This window comes from Fusarium solani (assembly GCF_023522795.1).
Source record: "Fusarium solani strain SB1 chromosome Unknown bctg00000001, whole genome shotgun sequence".
In the NCBI taxonomy this organism is placed as follows: domain Eukaryota; kingdom Fungi; phylum Ascomycota; class Sordariomycetes; order Hypocreales; family Nectriaceae; genus Fusarium; species Fusarium solani.
Genome location: NW_027072156.1, coordinates 214,286 through 234,957, shown reverse-complemented (window position 1 = coordinate 234,957; position 20,672 = coordinate 214,286). Strand labels below are relative to the sequence as shown.

The window sequence follows — 20,672 nt, the reverse complement described above, 5'->3', positions numbered from 1 at the left end:
TTTTCCATTTGCCACATACCGAACCTGAAGACTAGTCCGATGCCAGATTGATCATTGTAGACAGCCGTGTGACTCATTGAGCGGTATACTCTTAGCCCACCTCGCTGAAACCCGCTGCTAACTGAGAGAAGGAGGAATGGATGGCCACTTGTTTTCTCACCGACGTCTACTGTTACTATCTTCCGGCACAGTGCTCTCACGGCCTTCGACCTGTAGGAAATGAAGTGTTCCCTGACTGATCAACCGGGAATGCTTGTCCACTGCCATCAGTCCAGCTGAGTTGAATAACCCGCAAAGTCCAGTACATCAAGCCCTGTGAGACCGATCAAAAAGCTCTGGTCATCACTATAAACAGCCGAAGCGAAATCGTTCTCTGGCACGGCCATTGGTTCGGACACCGCCGCGGGCTGTTGCATGAACAATCTCGCAGTTGAGAGTGGCTCGAGCACTTGTCCATTCCACCCAGCATCCTCATCCATATTTCGCGGGCTACACAAGGCCGCGTCCGGAGCAGATGGCTCCCCGCTTGGAATCGAAAGTCCCATCCTTATGTCCCTTTCAGCCGCACCGTCGAAATGGCTCGTCTGTTGTTGTTGCTGACTTGCAAACCATGCTGCCCAGTCATCATATGCTGAAGGCTGTAGTGACTCTGAATCTTCTTGAAGTTCGTCTGAAAAGGTTCCAGATTGCCGAAGCTTACGAGCCGCCTCGTTTGAGATGGACTGCAGTGTTTCCACGAATCTCACACCCACTTTAGCAGCCAAGTTCCCGGCTGCCATGTCTCGGAGACAGTTCAAACCAAAGTCTACTCTACTCTCGTATGTATAGTCCCTTTCAAGAATTCCCGCAATGAGAGTAACGATCGTTGCAATACTGCAGCCTTGAAAGTCCGTGAAAGAGAATCGAGCCGTACTTCGGATGCGGGTCAAGTCCTCGAAAAGTTGAAGGAGCTTTCTCGCCGCTTTTGTGCAGGACTTGGATAATCCTTCGATCGCCCCGTCAATTCTAAATGGCTGGGATTCCTGTCCCAGATGATGTTGAAGTGTAGTTCTCACAGCTGTAATTAGTGAGACCTTGCCGATGGCGATCCAGGCATAATAGTAGTTCAAATACAGGTGAAAGACAGCCCGGTATCTCGAGTCCCGAGGGTTAATATTCTCTAGATCAAAGTCTTCGGGTAGGGACTTCTTCCACTCTCTTAGCTTGGCTTCCACATTTGCTGACTCCGGGGGTTTCGTAGCTTCGGTTGACCGGATCCTGGAACGCAGTCAGCAGAGTGCTAAATCTCTAGAAGCAAACATACTCCAAGTCTGTAGCACGGTCCAATATTATTATCAAACGTGCATAGGCAATTTGGAGTTGAATGTTGTCAAACTTCTGGGCCTTGTCAAGTGATGGCAGAGGGGCCGGTAACGGAGTCTTGATAATATCCGCATCAACGGACCGCGGCCGGTTGAGCTTAACGGTTGTGCATCTAAGCAACAATCAGTTTGCTGAGTAGTTAAAAGTAAAGGTATCATACATACCGTTCGAGAGAGTAAATAGACCACCAAAGTCGACGGCGAATCTCCCGCTCTCGCTCATCCAGCGTTTGATCATCCAAGCCTTGATGTAGATCAAACGCCAACGCCTTCCTTAGAGCCAGGCCCATATAGATGTATGAAGATCCGACTGCACTCAAGGGCATCAAATAAACTCCAAGAAGGAAGCAGGCTTGAATCGATCTCAAGCATGACCTCTCTATGATGTCGGGAACTAGAAGTTTGGCTTGTTGGAAGAAGACGCGCCCTGGGTCGCACTCTTCGGTTTGGAGAGTTTGTGGCGAGTTACTTGGTCTTTCGAGAGGAGTCCAGTGGCTACCAAGAGCAAATATTGCCAGCACAAGACAGATGAAGCTGGGGTCAACCCTTAAAGGAGACGTTGGGTTGGAGTAAAACTGGTCCAGATCGTTGATAACCTGGGCTTGATCGAAGTAGAAGAATATGTCGACACCATGTTTGATGCATACCGATAACAAAAAGTCAGCCACTGACTTTGGGGGTAATGAATCAACTGTGGTCTTTAAGCGAGACTGCTCAAGTGGCGAGAGGGTTTTTGGGCGAGTGATGTGCTTTGCAAGATCCATCAGCAGAGACCTTTGAGATTGTTGAGTACTTCCGACGTACCGCTTGCATGGCAGCCATATCTTGCTCTTCCGGACCAGACATGGCGTCGAGCGAGAAGGCCTCGCGAAGTCGGGATAAGAAATGTGGCCACAGAACCCTTTCGGTCTGGTCTACAACCATGAGTTGGCGGGTGTTGCAAGTGTCAAGGCTAAGTTGCTTACGGCTATCAATAGATATTTCCTGCTGAGGTGTGGTTGTTGACTGGCTCGGCGGGCCGGTCACCGGGTTCTGAAGAGGGAGTGGACTCTCACTCCCTCTTGAGGATGGCCTCTCCCTATTTGTGTGAGTGCAACAGGCACAGTACAACATGGTGGCACATGTAGACATTTAAGATGGAAGAACGTACTTCTCAAACCGGCAGGTCAGGTTATTAGCTCGGCATCTTTGACAAACTCCTCCAATAGACTCGATGCATTTGCTTTTTCTTGCCTTGCATCGATCGCAACTATACACGGCACGTTAGTGACGTTTGCCACTTGAAGGGTTATACTTACGCTCGTGCGGCTCGCTTCCGATTCTCGTCGGCAACACGGCGTTTACGACGGCGGCGAGCTGCAGCCAGAGAATCCATTTCCGACAGGGCCTGATACTATGTGCACCCTGGTAAGATTCTTCTATCGGATTGAGTCCATCGGCATGTTGCCATCCAAGAGAGAATTTGATGAGGGGAAGAATCGGCAATTTGATCATCCGTCGGGAGCTTAGCCGAAATCTTGTCGGGTGTCTGCCGGGAATGTGTACTGCACCATCTCGGCTAGGGGCCGAGCTACCAAGCTAACGTTAGTGCAGATGATCATCAAACAATTGAGTTTCGGTACTGAAACAAGCTTTCTGTGGCAACTGTTAAGCCCAGAGCTTGGCAGAATAGGACTTGAATAGATTCACCCAGCAGCGCTGTCTTAGTGTATTGCTCATCCAAAGTGAAGAGGGCAAGATCGGTTGGACTTCCTGAAATATTGGAAAGATTCCAATGAGAAAAAGAAGGATTCATTGGGCTAAGGTTTACAATGAGAGACTTCCGTCCAAGTAGTATCAGGGATGGATGTGCATGGTTGTTAAAACCAATATACGCGCAAGCAACCACGAAGTTAGCCAGGGGAGAATAGTCACTTCCCGATAGACAAAAGACGTTAAGGCTATCAATGAATTATTGTTGACATCTAGGTTATTTAATCTGGTGCTACAAGAGCTAATATACAATATACAAATGTTTTGGTCTTTCCTCGGGCGAATGGCTCCCGAATTGTTGAGCTCAGGTGTAGGGTGGATAGCCTCAACTTGGCCGATGCCACAGACACAGCACAACCAGCATGCACAAACCGGAATAAACAGTAAATCTAGGAAAAGAGTGACTTTTTGCTAAGAAGAAGACTTGGATCCAGGAAAACATCCAAACTCTCCCAAGGTTGTGGGGAACCATCCACCAAATGAAGCTCCAGCATACACAACTCGTGATATTTGCGACAAGAAGGAGCGCCATCGGAGCCTTGCCAACTATGACCCATCGTCTCATGATGATCTCTACTCGCAATGCAAGTTCATAATTCTTAATCTTATCAACCAATTTCCAGCTTAGGTATCTAAGGATTCCACTTATCTCTAGCTCGATCAGGAGGCCTCATAGCAGATATTAGCTTCCGAGATGATGCACGACATGTAGCATCATCAAAACTACAAGGCATCACTCGGAATTGCAATTTTCCAAATGCGAGAGGTTATACCCTTGATGCGAACTCTCTTCAGGGCGCGTCAGCATCGCGGTTTCAACTGTGGCATCTATTTCCACGGCGGGCTGATGACACATCCTTTGACCCGACAACTTGCGCGATGCTACACCATCACGTCGGTTGCAGCATTTGCTCCGGGAGGCAACGTAGGTATTTGTGAGAACCAACAATGCACCATGTCTATCAGATCATGCACTTGGTTGACAGTCCATTCTACTGGCACCGAGACATCTTCATCGATGTTTCACAAATGATATCATACCCGATCTTCTGTAACAGGTCGCATGGTTGTCTCACCTTGAAAAAAGATCAGATGAAGATCCCCAGACAAAATCCACAAATAACAGGCCCAATTTATTACAGCTTATCGAAGCCACTGTGCGGCACGTGTCTCGTCTGGTTTGAGGATAAATTGCAAAAAAGCAGACATCAGCTGTTGTCCGTGTCCTGGTGCTTGCAGTGGAAATCTTATCGCACGAGTCAAAGCGGCCGCATATTGTTGTTGGGCCTGGAACCGCTCGGCCCACTGATTGAGCCAGGCTGAGATCATGAAGATTTGGGAGCAAAAAGTCCCCAGAGAGAATCGGAGAAACAGGGATATTGTCAGGACGACCAACCTGACCTGCATTATTGAGATCTACCTCAATCCCGGGGCTCTTGTCCCTGTTTTCCGTCTTTATAGGGGTCTTTGACGGTGAGACTGACTGCCTGCAGCTCTGTGAGAGGTGTTGGTTGTGTATGGGATTGACGAGTCTGACTCGTGTTGTGCTTGCGGACGTCTCCACCGCGGAGCCGAACTGCATGGCGTCGTTGCGGAACTCAATTGGCGCCCTGTCGACACCGATTTGCGGCCGCCTAGGGCCACTCGGCTTCTCGCGTTAGCGGGAGAGACTAGCGGTTCTGCAGCTGGGAGGCGTCGACTAAGATGAGGCGGCCTTGACACATTACGATGCCTCTTGTTCGATGCCTTCTGCCCGGCCTGATCCGGTTGGCTGGACTCCCCCTGCATGGCCATGTCGAGGCCACGTTTTTTTCGTGATCGAGGTTGCGCACGCTCCCCTTGATGACAGTCTAGTTTAGCTGGCGTTGTCTGGGTGTCGTATCAAAGGTCTGTCCCGGTGCTTGGGTGCAGAAGGAGACGTGCTAGGCTGGCGGAGCCGCAAAAGCAAGGCATGCGCAATGCTGCCAATATGGAGAGCAATCTTGAGAATGACTCGACTGTCGATGGAAGATCAGAGGATGCCAAATGGATGACAGATGGGTACCAGATGGACGCCAGATGTCGTGACAGATGAATGACAGATTTGCGGTGACAGTCTCGACATTTCGGTAGGGAAACCCCATACCCCAACATGTTACATGAGTGAGTGCAACTCCCGCAGCAGAAACCGGGGCTCCTGTGATCCTTCAGCATTCGCGGGGCACCCGATGCTTGCTGATACCTACCGAGATGGGGAAACACAGGTTCAGGGACCTCGGGGCAGTTGAAGCCCGACAATGCAACGCTCATCCCAGAAAGATCTTCAACGGTCCCCGTTACATTGCGGGTCTGGAAGCTCTGATCCTGTCCCATGGGATGCGGAAGCGTCAAGTCCCCTCGAGTCGAACGAGCGCACACCCACGCCCACACACCCCCTGGCCTTTCACTAGCGTCGATGCATGGCATGTATGGCTTTGCTCAAATATGCAGTCTGACGCTTCCAAAAGCAATTGTCTCTGTTGCTTCTTTGTTTCTTTGACCCCGACATTCCTTTTACATCTTTTCATCAAGCGTCGAGAGTCCCTCGACACCAACGGCCGGCAAGATGGGAGGCTTTTTGATGCCAGAGCACTACAAATTCTACAAGCCCAGTGTCAATGATATGAACATTGCGAGTATCGCTTGGGGATTCTCTCTGGGTGTGTGCATCTTCACGGGCGCAAAGGGTGCGAGGCAGACGGTCAAGTCATGGAAGCGTGGTATGAGGACAAACATCTATCTCATCCTCTTGTGGACGGAATGGTGTAGCAGCACTATCATGTCCGCCATCACCTGGTCATATCTCCGCGAGTACATCAAGCCTAGCTTTGCCGTCTTCTTCGTTATCGGTATGGCTTCACACTGGTCCACGGTTGTCGCATTTCCTCTAACATGTTGCGACAGTCTTCCTCTGGGCCGTTCAGATTCAAACCCTACTACAGATCATCATCAACCGAATCTCGATTCTAATGGTAGTGCGGCAAAATGCGTGGAAGCTCAAGCTCGGTGTCTTCCTGACTCTTCTGTGCATCAACATCAGCGTCTTCTGCGTCTGGATACCTGCGCGATTACAGATTAGCGAAAAGTGGAGGGATGTCAACAACGTGTGGGATCGAGTTGAGAAGGTCATTTTCTTGCTTATTGATGCGGCTCTCAACTTTTACTTTATCCATCTCGTCCGATCTCGACTCATCGCCAACGGTCTCACCAAGTACAACCGACTGTACCGATTCAACTTGTTGATGATTGGTATCTCCATCACCATGGATGTACGTCTTGGACCCTCACTCTTTCATACTCCAGCCCACTAACGTGAAACAGGTGCTTCTGATCGCCATGATGTCTCTCCCCAACGATATCGTCTACCTTCAGTTCCATCCCCTCGCATACCTCGTCAAGCTCCACATCGAGATGAACATGGCCGAGCTCATCACCAAGGTCGTCAAGGCCAGCAACCCCAACGGCTACGACTACTCTGGCTCGCGAAGTCGATCGAACCCCAAGAGCTCCCAGCACCGTACCATCACCGGCAAGAAGATGGGATCCATCTTCCCAGCCGGCAACACAACCTATGTCGAGGCTGGAGAGGACATCGAGCTGCCCACCAGAGAGGAGCCTGGTATCCAGGTTTCCAAGACTACTCAGGTGGTGGTCAAGCAGACGGCGCCACAGGAATATGACGATCCGGACTTTGCTAGCGAATCGAGTTCGACGCGACAGCTGAAACGGGAGCACTTTGCGGTCTAATCTGTTGTTTCTTCTACCATCACAGCAACACTTTTGTATACCCACGGATCAACATTGTCTTCACCATCAAAGATACCTTTACCCCTCCATGATTAGATTTAGAAGCGGCAACGAGCACAAAGCCGTGCATAGTGTCAAAGTACGGCATTCACCTAATAGCATAGACCACATAGAGTTTAGATGAAATTTAATGCATGAAACCGCCCCCTCTCTTGATGACCCCTGCAAACATCGTTATCCATGTCGAAAATCCTCGTCGTTGCGCCAAAAATCGGCACTAAGAGTCGGCTCCGCTCGTCCGGACATGCTGTGGCTGACTGAGAGCTAACGTTAGATCCGCTCTAGCAAGATTGAGGCCCCCGGTCGAGAATCACGCTATCATCGGACCATGCTCAGAGACGAGTTAAGGGGAAGAGCCCAGCTCTCGCGTCGTCTAATCGTGGAGTACGTGATCTCAAGACTGAAAAAAAGCAATGCGTCCCCAGTTCGGTGTGTGTGGGAAAACATGCTGGTTCCTTGTCTTCCCCAGAGAATCTCAGGATCTGGCAGATGTGGGTTCGGCAAAAGGAAAGAGAGAAAAAAAGCAACAGAGACAGAGAAAGAGACACATCACTGTGGATTATGGGGAAGAGTTGATGACTTGCAGCTCAACCACGTTTGGAGATAATTTGACGTGCCAAGATGTGTAGTTTTTCTTTTGCTGTTTGATGTTTAACGGACGATGCGGATCAATCAATTTCACTTCTCGACGTGCATGAGAATAATGACCTTCGCCATCAACTCTTGTCAGCTCATCGCAGCCCTCTCAAACTCGTGTTCTTCATCAAACACACCGCATGCTTCCTCAATGAAGGGGCCTCTCCAAATGCTCAAACACACGATCGCAATCTACCGTGCAACAAACTAGCAGCTGCAGACTTTTCACGGGCAAGCACATGGCCACAGCGCCGCTATCTGGAACCAATCGCTCATCGATCCCCTTTCGATCTCGTCCAAGCTCTCAAGAACGCCTCTCAAACCGGCTCACTGAATAGCCTGGCCTGACAAACCATGGACACCATGTTCGGACGGGTGGCGTGGTGCGGTGTGCCCTGGCGAGCAGTGCATAACGGCACCGGTTCCCGGGACATGGGGCTACCAACAACGCTCGCTCGGCCAAGGGGGATGCTACCTTCTCTCGCTTGAACCATGCTCTTGGTCCTGCGGCTCAGCTTTCTCTTCAACGGGATATCTTCGGACGATGAATTCGCTATTTCCGCAAAGCCTCAAACAAGAGAGATCGACAGAGCCAAGACACGGAACCGCCTCACCCGTGTATTCCAGAATGCCACCGAGTAGGGGTTCACGCAAAAAAAAAAACCATGTGTCAAACACAAGATCCTATCCCCATTCTCAGCCCCGTTCGAAACCTCATCCCCCTAAACTGCAAAGCGGCGGGAGCTAAGAGCTTGGGTGCCGATAGGGCGGGTAAAAGGGTGCCACGCCCGTATGTCTTGTCTCAGAAACGCAGCCGTCGATCCCTTGACCAGACCCTAGAACCTATTAAACTTTGGCCAGGGTGGAACGCGGATATTGAGGCCAAGATACGCGAAGGTACCTGGAGCCGCATCGAGTTTACGGCCTAGTGCGCGTCGAGTCCTGGAGTCGATGGTCTAATAGAAAAGGGAGCCGACTTGTTGGTCTCTTGATGGATTTCTGGTTCCTAACCTAGTGATCGCTTGATCGCTTCTAATGTCGATCTCTTGACTTGACATGCCCGAAATGCCCAACTCTTGAGCCGCAAGCATGAGTTGACACCATATCGGAGCCTCAAGTCACTAGCCGATCGGCCTTTTGTCAGTGATGACTCAAGGTCGTCCTGGATATCGGAAGTGTACCGAGAGCGAAAACTTGAGTCACATTCGATGCAACATTCACCACACTGTTTGAGGATAATGTAACGGCGTTTCACTTTTGCTACGCTCCTCAGCCCTGAAAAGATTGACTCAATCACGCGATACACGATATGCCGTAGATCTTACAAAGACCCGTTCCTGTCAGAATGTCCGGGTCACACCACTGTCTCTACCCGCTCACCGTGGCCAGGGTAGGCAATAATCTCGGTGTAATGTTCGGTAACGACGCTATCGATCAATAAAAAAAAGACCCTGTCATCAGCTGTCGTAAGCTTCTCTTTTGGGAGAGAAACCTGACTGCCGAAGGAGGGACTGCCAGGGATCATTTGTCACTATCTCCGGGATCAAGTGGATGAGTTACGTCAACGTCAGTGTCGGGAGAAGGCACACGACCATCGGTGAGGGTCGGTAACGTCGATGACCCGATGCTCTGGACTGGTGAAAGTCGCCGGAGCCAGGCTTGAATCATATCGCCACAGTTGATTGCATACCCGTTGATAGAAGGATCTAGCAAGCCACCAGCTCCCCTTTCCTGGCCTATTGATAAGACTGAAGCACTGGCTAGTCTGTATGAGGACCAACTCAATACTCCCCAGAAGGTGTTGGGCTGAAGGCAGTGGAGCGGCACTGTCTGTCCATGATGCACGAAAGCAACTGAGAGGCATTTAGAAAACTTCTAGATCACCATGTCAAGACTCCCTGTTTGTTGGTGGTATTTCCCAAATGGATCTTAGCGTTCATCTCGCACATTCGGTCAGACATTGTGATAGTCAAAGCTGAGGAGTTCAAGCACAAGATCTTCCCGACCAAGGACCCTAGGATCCTGAGAAGATGGGGGCTTGCCAATAATGCTGATTAGGGGTTCTAGTCAACTCAAAGATACTCCTCACCAGCCTGCAACTCACTCACTTCCTCACTAGAAAGCCCACAATGGCCATAGCTGATTCCATCCCAGGCTCTAATTTTCTTATGACGCCCCATTCCAATGGAACAAGTGGTGCCTCTGGCTGTGGCAGACCGTTTGGGTGATGACAAGCTGCCGTGATGGCCAAGCTGCAGCTGCCAACCACAGGAATTGCCGTCGGTAATTTGAATCACCCTGTAATTACCACCCAAGCCACCATGAACAAAGAGGCGATGACAGCAAACATGATGGCGATAGGAGAGTACCCCACGGTGGCGAACTCCCATTCTAGGTCGGATGTCTCGTCTTCCCTTTTGTCACCAACGACAAGAAATAAGCTCTGTGATAGCACCCAGTGCATTAAAATTGAGATGATAATAAGGGGGATGCTGAATCTGTAAGGGAGCTGTAGGAAATAACGTAAACGCTGCTGTCCTTGCAGATGAGAGGAAACCCGAAGTGGTTTTTTTTCTTGCTGAAGCTGGACCACTCTCTGGATGAGAGCATGCAGGTAAAGAATCCGTTGTACTGGAAATAAAGTATCGAAAATAAAGACTGCGGAACATTGGTGAAGTAAACATGGAGTAGAGTATCGTGATCCGGGGATATGTATACGTCTAGACCGGTCGCTAGAGCGGTCTCCGAAATAGCACCGAAACCCATATTCCATAGGGTTTTGATATCAAGAGCACCGAATAGCTCTTGAATGCCGTAGGCGAGAGAGAAAGGAGTAGCACCCAAGGCAATGTAATATCTATGTCGATGAAGATTTAGCAACATGGGCGACTTGAGGCTAAGAAGAATCAACTTACAGAAAAATGCCCGTCACCCGCCTGTAGCCACTAACTGCTGATACCCAGCGTCTCCGCTCCAACGATCTCCAGTTCCTTCTTCCCGCTGATCCTGTGCGGATAGGTGAGCGGCAGAGATGTCAGGGGCAGCCAGCCACTCGATCAAGGCACGTCTTTGGGCCTCTCGATTCTTTTCTATAGCATGCATTGTCAGCAAAGGAGTCGATGTTCCGGGCAAAGCCTCTACCTTTCTCCGTTTCGATGCGTTCTTTATCTGAGTTTTGGAGGGTAGTCAGATCCGCATGAATCTTTCTCAGATCATCTAGACTGGTCGCCGTAGTGTTTCTTGCATGAGGGTCAGAGCAAGGTCATGCAACTTCGCTTCGGGTCGCTAACTTACAAGCTCAGGAGGCTCACGACCATGTTCAAATCTTCGCGCAGTTCATTGAGAATAGACTGTACCCGAATGATCTCCCCATGATGAAACATCTGAAGCATTCGTCGATTGAAGTTTTTGAGCTTTGTTCGAAGCTTCTCTGGGGCCCCTTCCCTCTTCACCTTCTCCAACATCTCTTTTAGCTTCTTGACATTAGAATCGCAGCCCTTCATGGTAATTCGAACTATCGAGATGATGTCTTCCGCGAGATTGGGCTTTCCGAGGGTGATCTCTAGCTGGGTGAATATGTTTGCCAGGGAAAGCAGGGACCGCTGAATCTCGGCGACATCTTCGTCGGCATGTGTCCACAGATCGTAGTAGCCTAGCAGGCCCTTCGACACCTGCAACGCCAGACTCACAATGGCCAGGCATGTCCCTGGGTCGGACATCGCGAACTTGGTTGTCGTTTATTTGAGCTGACGAAATAGCGACAAGTAGAGTTCGCGAATCTTGGGGTCATGGCCTGATTTATAGATGTTGATCTTGTGGCCGCGAACCAGCAGCCCTAAAACTGGCCTGGGCTTTGGCGTTATTTTGACATTGCTGTTGTCTAATGCTGCTGCAAGGCAAACTGGCTATGGTACACGAGCCACTGCTTGGCTGCTTCGCCTGTGAGCGTTTCTTGCTTCTCACTGGACGGCGCGGGTGGCAGTGTCTGCAGGCGTCTGGGAGGGGTGCCTGGGAGCTGCGGCTGAGCCCAACCCGCAGAACAATAAGGCGATAATCATGATTTTGATGAGAAACAGGGCAGCTGGGGACTGCAGCGATTAAAGAAGCCTCTCGGATACCTCACGTACACAGCGACTAGGAGGGTGCGCGGTGTCTTGGGAACTGATGCGAATAATTCGGCCTGGCAAGCCGCTACATGATGTCATACGATGACATGGGTGCGCGCCCTTTGGTTGTCAATCATGATGCTTATTAACACTTGAAGGCGGCCCAGTCGATTAAGGAAGAAAAGGTTTAAACTCAATTCAACCTCAACTCAACTCCAACCCATAACGTCTCAGTGAACCGCAACTTGAACATGACGAGGACTAGTGGCAGTGTCACTTTGCTTCACTCCGCAATCATCCCTCTAGAACCGATTGCTACTACTGTCAAAATTAAATCGCACAATACGAACAATGTGAATACCACCTCCGCTCACTCCGCGTCAATTCATGGCCAGGATGTCGATACCGCTGCGCCAGCAGACCCAGACCTTTCGGCTCCCTCACAATCTCTGGGTATCTCCAAGGTCAGAGGCGTGACCGTCATCGTGACCTTGGCTGGTATCAGCTTCCTCAACACCATGGGCTCCGGCATCCTCATCGCCGCCCTTCCACGCATCGCCGATGACGTCGGCCTCGGGGAGAGTCTCATCCTATGGCCTGCTGCCGTGTATGCACTCGCAGCCGGTTGCTTACTCCTCATCTTTGGTGCTGTTGCCGATGTGATTGGCGCCAAGTTGATGTGGGTGACGGGGAGCTATCTCTTCGTTGTCTTTACACTGGCAGTCGGCCTTGCTCAAACCGGGATCCAGATCATCGTCTTTCGGACGCTACTTGGGGCATCTATTTCGATGTGCTTACCCACCGCCGTGAGCTTAATCTCCAACACATTCCCTCGAGGAAATTGGAGAAACATTGCCTTTGCCATGAACGGCATGGGCAGTCCTTTGGGATATGCTCTGGGTTTGGTTCTCGGAGGCATCTTCACTGATACAATCGGCTGGCGATGGGCTTACTACATGATGGCCATCATTAACTTTTGTCTCTCGACTTGTGCCATTTGGTCTCTGCCATCAGTTCATACCGGATCTGAACGAAAGTGGACTGCCCGGCTGATGCACGAGATTGACTGGGTTGGTGCTACAACCATGAGTGTGGCACTCGGCATGCTCTTGTACGTGCTTGCAATGATATCTTCGTCCTACAAAAAGCTCAACGACGCATCCAACATTGTCCTCTTGACAACCGCCATCGTCTTGTTAATCGCATTCCCTTTCTGGATGAACTATCAAGTCAAGCGCGGAAAACCAGCCCTGATCCCAAATGATCTCTGGAAAAATCGGTCTTTTACGTCGGTCTGCGTCGCCGTCTTTCTTTGCTGGGCATCATTGAACGGTATTGAGTATTTCACCACTTTGTAGTAAGTTCCTTTAGCTTTCTCTCGTCACCATATGAGGCTAACGCATCATCAAAGCTTCCAAAAGGTCGAAGGCCTCTCCGCCTTACAGAGCTCGCTACGATTCTTGCCCCATGTCATCATGGGCGTCGCAGTGAACATCATCACCGGATTGCTCATCGCACGCGTCAAGGTGCGCACTCTGGCTGTTGTCTCGGCACTGATCACCATGATCGCCTCACCTCTGATGGCTACGGTCGATGTTGGTGAAAACTACTGGCTTGCACCGTTCTGGGCCATGTTTCTCTCACCAGTTAACCCAGACGGTACGTGATGCAATACCTCATCGTCAAATGTGCCCTAACGGACTTAGTGCTCTTCACCGTGTCTAATCTGGTCATCTCTGATGCATACCCCCCTGAAATGCAGTCTCTCGCTGGAGGTGTCTTTAACGAGGTCGGACAATTCGGGAACTCTGTAGGCCTGGCCATCACCGCCGCCATTGCAGCATCTGTTACAGAGCACTCTGGAATCCAAGCACGCGAGGAAGCGTTGATGAAAGGTTATCGAGTTGCGTTTTGGACCATCTTTGCCAGTTGTTCGGCTGTTACCATTGTCGTTTGGTTTGGACTGAGAAAAGGCGGAGTTGTGGGGAGGAAACAAGATTGATCATGGTCGTCTTTGCCTCTTGGTTTTTGTTGCTATCAACGACCTCTTCACTAGGAGTTATCGAGCACAGTATCAAAGAACACAATCGCCTCCTTGTTCCTTTATTTTCAAATAGCAAGAAAGGGAGTGGGACAGGTCACTCTCCTACGTTATGGACCCACTCCAAGATGTGGGTTGCATCTTTACTTACAATTCTTCTCATTGTTGGAACTGTTGAGTGCCTTGGTTATGCAGCGAATGGCCAAAATGCAAGACCAAGCCAGGGCAGTACATTCACGTTACAGCATCACATAGCGGGCCGAGGCTTCGGTATGGAACAAGACTAGTCAATGAATCTTCACGGCGCGGATAATGCTTTCAGCTTTAGGTAGTCAATGATGTGATTGGTGTGGCTGAGCTACCTAACATTGCCTGATTCCATCCTATCCATCACCACTGCATTCAACTAGCCAAGGTACTGGGCTCTTTGGAGAAGGCATATACATCGGAGTGGTCTTCTCTACCTATCTTACTTCCACTGGGCAACAAGGTACTGGTTGCCATTGTCAGGGTCAACAACATAGACCTGAATGGTCTGGGTGTCGGCAATGCCACGACCAGCGTTGTACTCAAGGAAGTTGACCTTCTGCGAGCCATCAGACTGAACAGAGTAGGAGTCACGGACTCCCAGGTCCTGACCAGCCTTGACGACACGGTACTTGTAGGGCTTGTTGGTCAGGACACGGGGGAAGGTGAGGTTGTCGATGTAGGAGTTGGGGTTTCCGCGGCCCCAGTTGGGAGTGTAGTCGAAGTTGAGCTTCTTCTGGCTCGCGACGATGTAGAAGAGGATGGCGGAGTCGTTGGTGGTAGCCATGGTGTAGTGTGTGGTGGTTGAACTGTGATGGGGTGGATCAGTTGGGGTCTTGTTCAAGTGAGACTGAGTCCCAAGGATGGTGCGGACCTTTGAAGTGTTTGTTTGAGTAGAGAAAAGTGTAGATTGCAGAGTTGAGTTGAGAGCAGAGATTGAGAGGAATGAAGAGGTTCTTATATACCTCGATGAGCAAACTGGGCGCGTTAGCTGCACTATCATCGGAGTCTCTAAGACTGTGAATTATTCACTCGACAACCATCCTGCAAACCCATTACAACTTCCCATATGATTTCACTATACTATAGAATCCTCATGTTGAATTCTTATCAATGTTCCATGGTTTAATACATATTTATGTCTTGTTCCCTCTCAAGACTCTGTTCAATTGACTATCTCGCCATTTGAGATTCGGCAATCAGATATCGCGATGTCGCAAGTGAGACATGTCTGACTATAGCAGACACGGATTCGTCGGCAGTTTTTCAGCTGGATGCACCTCTCCCGTCTTAGCTCAATTGCTGCAGAATTGTCCCTCCTCTGCAGACGGTTCAACAGATCCCGCCTGCGGGTGAGTTTGACCGAGCGGAGGGGTACGAGGCATCATGTGCGATGGGCAGGTCTTGACGAAATCTGAGGGGTTTCGAGGGTGTCCTCGGATCGGAAGAACATGTTCGTGTTACGTCGGTGTATGCATTCTTGACATTGCCACTTTCGGTGTGACCTACCTCAGGCAACTTGAACCAAATGAGGCACCGGACGGGCCACCACATGGTGTTGGAACACGTATCTTGCGGTAAGTTCCATCAGATCTCCATGTCTCTGCTACCATGCGGGGTACCGCTACACTCCATTTTACCAGATACGGACCTTGGCGAGCTGCCCCGAGCTGCCCCGAGCTGCACACTGGTGATTGGAGATGGGGAAAACTGTATTGCCTACTACCCGAACCGGGTAAATGTTATGTAATCCAACCCTATGTACATCTTGCCTGGCTGTTGCATGGGACTGGAAGGAAGAGACACAGGCCTGTCACCTCGGTCCCTGGCTCCATAAAAACCCCAAGAGTCCCATTGGGAAGACTTTACTTGGAGCAGACCTTGGCACATCCAGGCTGACCAGCTGCCTGGCAGTCGCTGATACAGGACATCTGGTTCTTCAGTGTTCGGCCGGAACACATTCCGTTGCAAAACCATCCTTGCCTGATGATGCAATCAAAGTAGCAGCTGCGCGGGGCACGAGCCTCCAGGCTCTTGTCGGGTATTTCGACGCCAGCAGGAAGCTCAAGGTTGCCAGTGAAGGATTCGGCAAACGACCTGGCGGCGTCCACGTCAACGGTTTCTTCGGGGGTTGGCACGGCGTGGGCGGCGAGGACCATGAAAGAGAGTACAGAGGTCTAGGGAGATATTTTTAGTAGCCGTGCCTTGTCTGTTGAGAAAGGGCGCAATTGTTGAGCTTACGAGCTTCATGGCGGCTTGAGAGAAGATGACGATGATTGGTTATGAGCAAATGCAATGAGGAATTTGTCAGGTGAGATGTCGAGTACTGGCGTTGATTTCTCTGGTTCAGTGGCATCACGGCCTACTTATATAGAACTCTCCCAGAGTTGTGATCAAGGCGAAAGTATGCCGCCGGACACCCCCGAGGACGTTCATGGCAGCCAATGCGCGCCTCTGATGACCTTTTACGATCTCGAAGCCGGCTCATCTCCGTTTTTGGCAAAAGAAATCCTCGAAAAGGCAAGGGTTCGGCTTACCTACAACAGTGAGTTGTCAAGCTCAGCTCATTTAGAGCCCTGACAGGGGGTTCGGAGATCAGCTTGGCCAGTGACACTATCCAGAAGATGCTCAGCCGAGGCTTTCAGGTCAGGTTGAATGCAAGCTACAGGAACAAAGAAAGGACTTCGCCAATACCACGCAAGTATTAGTGCAGATTATCCAATCCAAGGCCTCACAATGCCGAGTTCCGGATCCATGGGTTGGTTCGGGAGGTTGCAGTGGCAGGGAGATTAACTTGCGCAAACCTTCTCAACATAAACTCGGACAACTCATCATCAGCGACTATGAGTGAATTTCGTTGCATTCTGAAGGATCTAAGACATTCTCAAAGTTAAAAACATATGTCCAGGAAGTAAAGCATCGAATCCAGTGACCGCAGTCATGAGCCGTAATGGGCAAGACGAGCTGCCGCGCCGACTTGGCAACTGAGAGCTTTCAATCCAAAGTCTTCTTATTGATGCTCTATCATGCCTTGTATACTCGTCTATTCCGTAGCTGACAACATCTTTCTTTAAAAACATGTCCACAAAATGTAGTTGAGAAACCGAAGATCATCTCATCCGTCTTGCGAGCATCGGCTCAGATGGAGGTTACCATTCACAGCCCAATTCCCCATCAGTTAGTTCCGGTGTAATATAAAAAGCAATTTCCTTTAGTGAGTTCCGAAAGATGCATGTGACATGTAGGATGTCAGGCCACTGGCCTCGTATAGCTTCGAAATCGAGGGGGCTGTGTCTACGTTTGCGTCTTTTTCTCCCACCTAGCTAGGGGTCAGCGAAGGAACAAGGATCGGTAGATGATAAGACAACTCACAGGTCCAAGAACAGCTTCCACAGGATGGAAAAGAGAATACCCTGAAGACCATTGGCCAAGATGCGGGTCTTGAGGCCCCGGCCAAAGAGTCCTGTGATGCCATCCTGAACAACGACAGCGCGCGCAGCTTCACCTGGGAAAGAGTTAGTCTAAACCATACAGCCATCTTGTTCTCGGACCGAAACCTACCATATGAAACCTTGGTGTCGTTGACTTGGCGATAGGTCTTGACCACTCTCAGAGAGTTGGAGATGGAATCCGAGACGATCGAGGCGCAGAACCCGATGAAGGCCAGTCGTAGCAGCCACCAAAAGAGCGGATGTTTCGCTGGCTCGGCGATAACCTCGGATAAGAAGTTGTACTGTTCTTTGTAAGTGATTGTCCATGATTGATGAACTGTCAACTTACTGTAGCAAACCAGGGGTAGTGTCCAACAAACGTGGCAGCCGCAGTAGCAAATGCACCCCACCAGAGACTTCCGATTCCATTGGACTTGATTCGCCGTCTGAGAAGCGCCGTTCCGCGGGCACCCTGTGCCTGGAGGGTAGTCTTGAGTGTGTCGATGGGGGTGAGGATCATGCGGAAAGCCGCCGCGCTAGCACAATATTAGTACCGAGATATTCTCATCCAGAGGGGCTCCATTACCAGAGAGACGCAAAGATGGTCTTGATGGGCGATGGCAGGTTTTTCAAGTATGGATTTGACTGAAGCAGGGCCAGAATGCCGGCGTTGGCAGCGGTGTCTCCGAATCTTGAGACGGGGCCTATACGAAGTCAGAATGAACAACGCCTTGGACTTCAAGCATTGGTTTACTGACCTTGAACAAGAGCAGGAGCGATTCCTTGGTAGTATCGCCGAACTCCTCCCTCTTCATACAGAGTTCGTGTGGCAACGGTGAATGATGTGCCGTGGCGATATTGATAGTTCATGATTGTACGCAGTGGCTGCCGGAGTGTCAGTACCAGCACGTATTAAGAAGATAAGGCAAACATACCATGAGAAGCAAGACTTGCAGCACCATAGCCGCCGCGCCACTGAGCCCTCCCCCAAGCGCGCGCTTCAGAGCGCCCTTCAAGTCGAACTAGAGAAAATATTAATACAGAGCCATCAGATAAAGGGTGCAGAGTCAGTACCTCGGTTTCATCGGCATCTATCCATCCCTTGACAAAGACCCCAGTCACAATCAATAATAGCAAAATCCAGAATATGCGCCAAGCATATCGTCTCCTCGGCGTCTTCTCCTCGGGCGTCGGCTCCGCTTCCGGTCCGGACTCGGACCCCTCACCCTCGACATGAGGGGGCCGATCTCCGAGCAAAGGAGTATGCTCTGTCGTCCCACGGAAGGACTCTGGATCGCTAGTAACCATTTTGAAACGCTGTAACACGATAAAGTCTGCTGCGGAGGTTCTGTGAGAGTCGAGGGATCAGGGAGTTTAGATTGCCCCGCGATTTTAAAGACTAGCTGAGATCTCGCGTGCTCGGCAATCCGATTACGTGCTAGATTCCGGAGTATTTAAGCGGGGACTTTTGAGATGCATTATTAATACGATCTGCTGTCTCGGACTTAACGAGATAGGTAAGTTAACGCGTCGCGTCGCGTGTTGTTGCCTGCTGACCAAGTGAGCCCGCGTTCCAATCACGCATTCATCATTCATTCACGGGATGAACCAGTTAAACGGATCTCTTTCTGCATCAATTACTAGGGATAATATCCAAGACATGTGACGTTCATGTCATACTCCGGTTCACCTGCTCAGTGAATTCCCGACCCGATTCTCTGTCAGACAGTGTCGCTTGGTCATATTTGACGTCGACCTAAAAAGTATGAGCACACGGGATCAAGTTGTTCTTGCAAAACACATGACTTACAGCTGTTGTCCGGATAATGCCGTTATACGTCATTATCTCCTCCTCGCTACCATTGGGCGAATGACCACGAATCTCGGTATGTGTCTTGCTGAGATGGATGTCCTTGAGGGGAAATGACCTGGCCGCAGTTGTATGCCGTATCCCAGTACTATTGTCATACCTACTGCGTGTGTTGTAGTCCATGGCTTCGTTGCTGCTCTTGTTGGAAAAGAGACCAGGGAACATTCTGCGGAAGAGGGGGCGCAGTGCAGGTCCGCAAGAGGCGATGATGGCGAGGTTGACTTCGATATTACTCAAGGTCTCTCCCAGTGAGTTTCTGGGATCGTAGTTGGGGTCGATGTGATAGAACTTTTTGCGAAACTCGTGCACTCGAATAATCCCGACGACGGTTACCCTAGGAACGGCAATTAATCGAGTGAATGGATTGTGAGATCGTGACTCTACGTACACACCACCCACGAGAAAAACAACTATCAGGCCGACCTTGGCAGCAACGCGCATCTTGAGGCCGAGGAAAACCCAGAAGGGAATAAGAAGGACCAAAAAGTCCGTGATGATAGTGATGATGGCCGTCGAGACGTAAAAAAAAGCGGCGAGTCGATCTCGCGCTGTGGCTTGATGGACTTGTCCCAAAACGCCCTGACGGGGATCGTTTGGCAGAGGACAGTGATAAAAATGGCAATCATTTGTGCCAGATTGAACGTGTTGAGAGCGTAGATAGACCACCTAATACTACGGCGGTGACCTCCTAGGCGAAGGAGGAAGATGAGAACTGATGACTTGACAAGGGCTAGGATCGGGTTGTAGAGGACCTGCATTATCCAGTTCCAGAAGAGGGATGGTTCGGCATTGTATGTGTCGGGGACGTCTTCGGATGGGAAGCCGATGAATTGGTATTTAAAAACTGGATTGTTAGTCATTGAAGGAGGTGATTGTTGTGAGGGAGCGCACAGAAATACGTCGGTATTGTCAATCCAATTGAGAAGATCTAGATCATGTTAACATGTGGCTTCAACAAGCCTCACGAGGCGGCGTACCATGGCGGCTGTGACCAACCAATCGTCTTACCAAAAAAGACCAAGTTAGCAAGAAGCAATCATGATGCAAGTCATCCATCGACCAGATCCAGGGGAGATCGTACCAATTCCCACCTGTTTGGTGCTCCATCTGGAGTACATGCGCACACCCCAGACCAAAAAAGCAAGAACCGGAAACAAAATGATGATGGCGATGGCCCCTTGTTGGAGATTTGTGGTGGGGAGCTCGGAGACGGGCAGCCATGGCTTGTGGAGGGTTTCGTTGGTACTGCTCGCGTAGAGGTCGACGCCGACCGCGGCCGACATGTTGGAAGCTCTCTCGTGTGCGATTGAAGTTGGAGATCTTGCAAGTTCAGAAGCAAAGGGGAAAGGAGATATGTCAATGAATTAAAGTCCAGGCTGGGCCAGATACTCGCCCCCTCGACTGGGTCTGAGTAGTATTCTGCTGGAGACCAACTGAGTCAACAGCATCCTCCCTCCTGTACGTTATATGCATCCATACAGCACATGCATGGCCTCTCCTGCTAGCGGCTCGGTCAGCCCGTGGTGGTCAGTGTGGTGGCGGTCGCTAGTGTGCCAGCGATTCTGTCTTCCACTAGAAATTCCATGATCTCACGGCGCAGAAAACGCCAAACATCAGCCAGGT

The 20,672-nt window shown here is 50.4% G+C and overlaps 7 protein-coding genes across 7 annotated transcripts; 2 read left to right on the top strand and 5 right to left on the bottom strand.

Moving 5' to 3' along the window:
* Positions 1–266: 266 nt before the first annotated feature.
* On the bottom strand, positions 267–2,736 carry MRS44_002145 (uncharacterized protein; the record flags this gene model as incomplete). The annotated part of the gene is made up of 6 exons (XM_065622710.1): positions 267–1,257; positions 1,304–1,474; positions 1,527–2,110; positions 2,166–2,275; positions 2,327–2,439; positions 2,660–2,736. The coding sequence occupies 6 exons, from the start codon at positions 2,734–2,736 to the stop codon at positions 267–269; spliced, it is 2,046 nt and encodes a 681-aa protein (XP_065478782.1).
* Positions 2,737–5,697: 2,961 nt separating this feature from the next.
* On the top strand, positions 5,698–6,878 carry MRS44_002144 (uncharacterized protein; the record flags this gene model as incomplete). The annotated part of the gene is made up of 3 exons (XM_046282506.2): positions 5,698–5,980; positions 6,036–6,400; positions 6,453–6,878. The coding sequence occupies 3 exons, from the start codon at positions 5,698–5,700 to the stop codon at positions 6,876–6,878; spliced, it is 1,074 nt and encodes a 357-aa protein (XP_046126708.1).
* A 2,649-nt stretch (positions 6,879–9,527) lies between these two features.
* On the bottom strand, positions 9,528–11,293 carry MRS44_002143 (uncharacterized protein; the record flags this gene model as incomplete). Its single annotated transcript, XM_065622709.1, has 7 exons — positions 9,528–9,624; positions 9,683–9,780; positions 9,883–10,017; positions 10,293–10,470; positions 10,525–10,663; positions 10,716–10,795; positions 10,869–11,293. The coding sequence occupies 7 exons, from the start codon at positions 11,291–11,293 to the stop codon at positions 9,528–9,530; spliced, it is 1,152 nt and encodes a 383-aa protein (XP_065478781.1).
* Positions 11,294–11,931: 638 nt separating this feature from the next.
* Positions 11,932–13,682, top strand: MRS44_002142 (uncharacterized protein; the record flags this gene model as incomplete). The annotated part of the gene is made up of 3 exons (XM_046277440.2): positions 11,932–13,037; positions 13,092–13,339; positions 13,387–13,682. The coding sequence occupies 3 exons, from the start codon at positions 11,932–11,934 to the stop codon at positions 13,680–13,682; spliced, it is 1,650 nt and encodes a 549-aa protein (XP_046126705.1).
* Positions 13,683–14,190: 508 nt separating this feature from the next.
* On the bottom strand, positions 14,191–14,535 carry MRS44_002141 (uncharacterized protein; the record flags this gene model as incomplete). The annotated part of the gene is made up of 1 exon (XM_046277439.2): positions 14,191–14,535. One exon carries the CDS (start codon positions 14,533–14,535, stop codon positions 14,191–14,193), a length of 345 nt encoding a protein of 114 aa, XP_046126704.1.
* Positions 14,536–15,613: 1,078 nt separating this feature from the next.
* On the bottom strand, positions 15,614–15,998 carry MRS44_002140 (uncharacterized protein; the record flags this gene model as incomplete). Its single annotated transcript, XM_065622708.1, has 2 exons — positions 15,614–15,925; positions 15,990–15,998. 2 exons carry the CDS (start codon positions 15,996–15,998, stop codon positions 15,614–15,616), a joined length of 321 nt encoding a protein of 106 aa, XP_065478780.1.
* A 1,044-nt stretch (positions 15,999–17,042) lies between these two features.
* On the bottom strand, positions 17,043–20,332 carry MRS44_002139 (uncharacterized protein; the record flags this gene model as incomplete). The annotated part of the gene is made up of 14 exons (XM_065622707.1): positions 17,043–17,067; positions 17,121–17,253; positions 17,310–17,481; positions 17,529–17,715; positions 17,766–17,883; positions 17,938–18,064; positions 18,115–18,201; positions 18,254–18,496; positions 18,870–18,935; positions 18,990–19,107; positions 19,150–19,383; positions 19,438–19,628; positions 19,763–19,977; positions 20,131–20,332. 14 exons carry the CDS (start codon positions 20,330–20,332, stop codon positions 17,043–17,045), a joined length of 2,118 nt encoding a protein of 705 aa, XP_065478779.1.
* Positions 20,333–20,672: the final 340 nt, after the last annotated feature.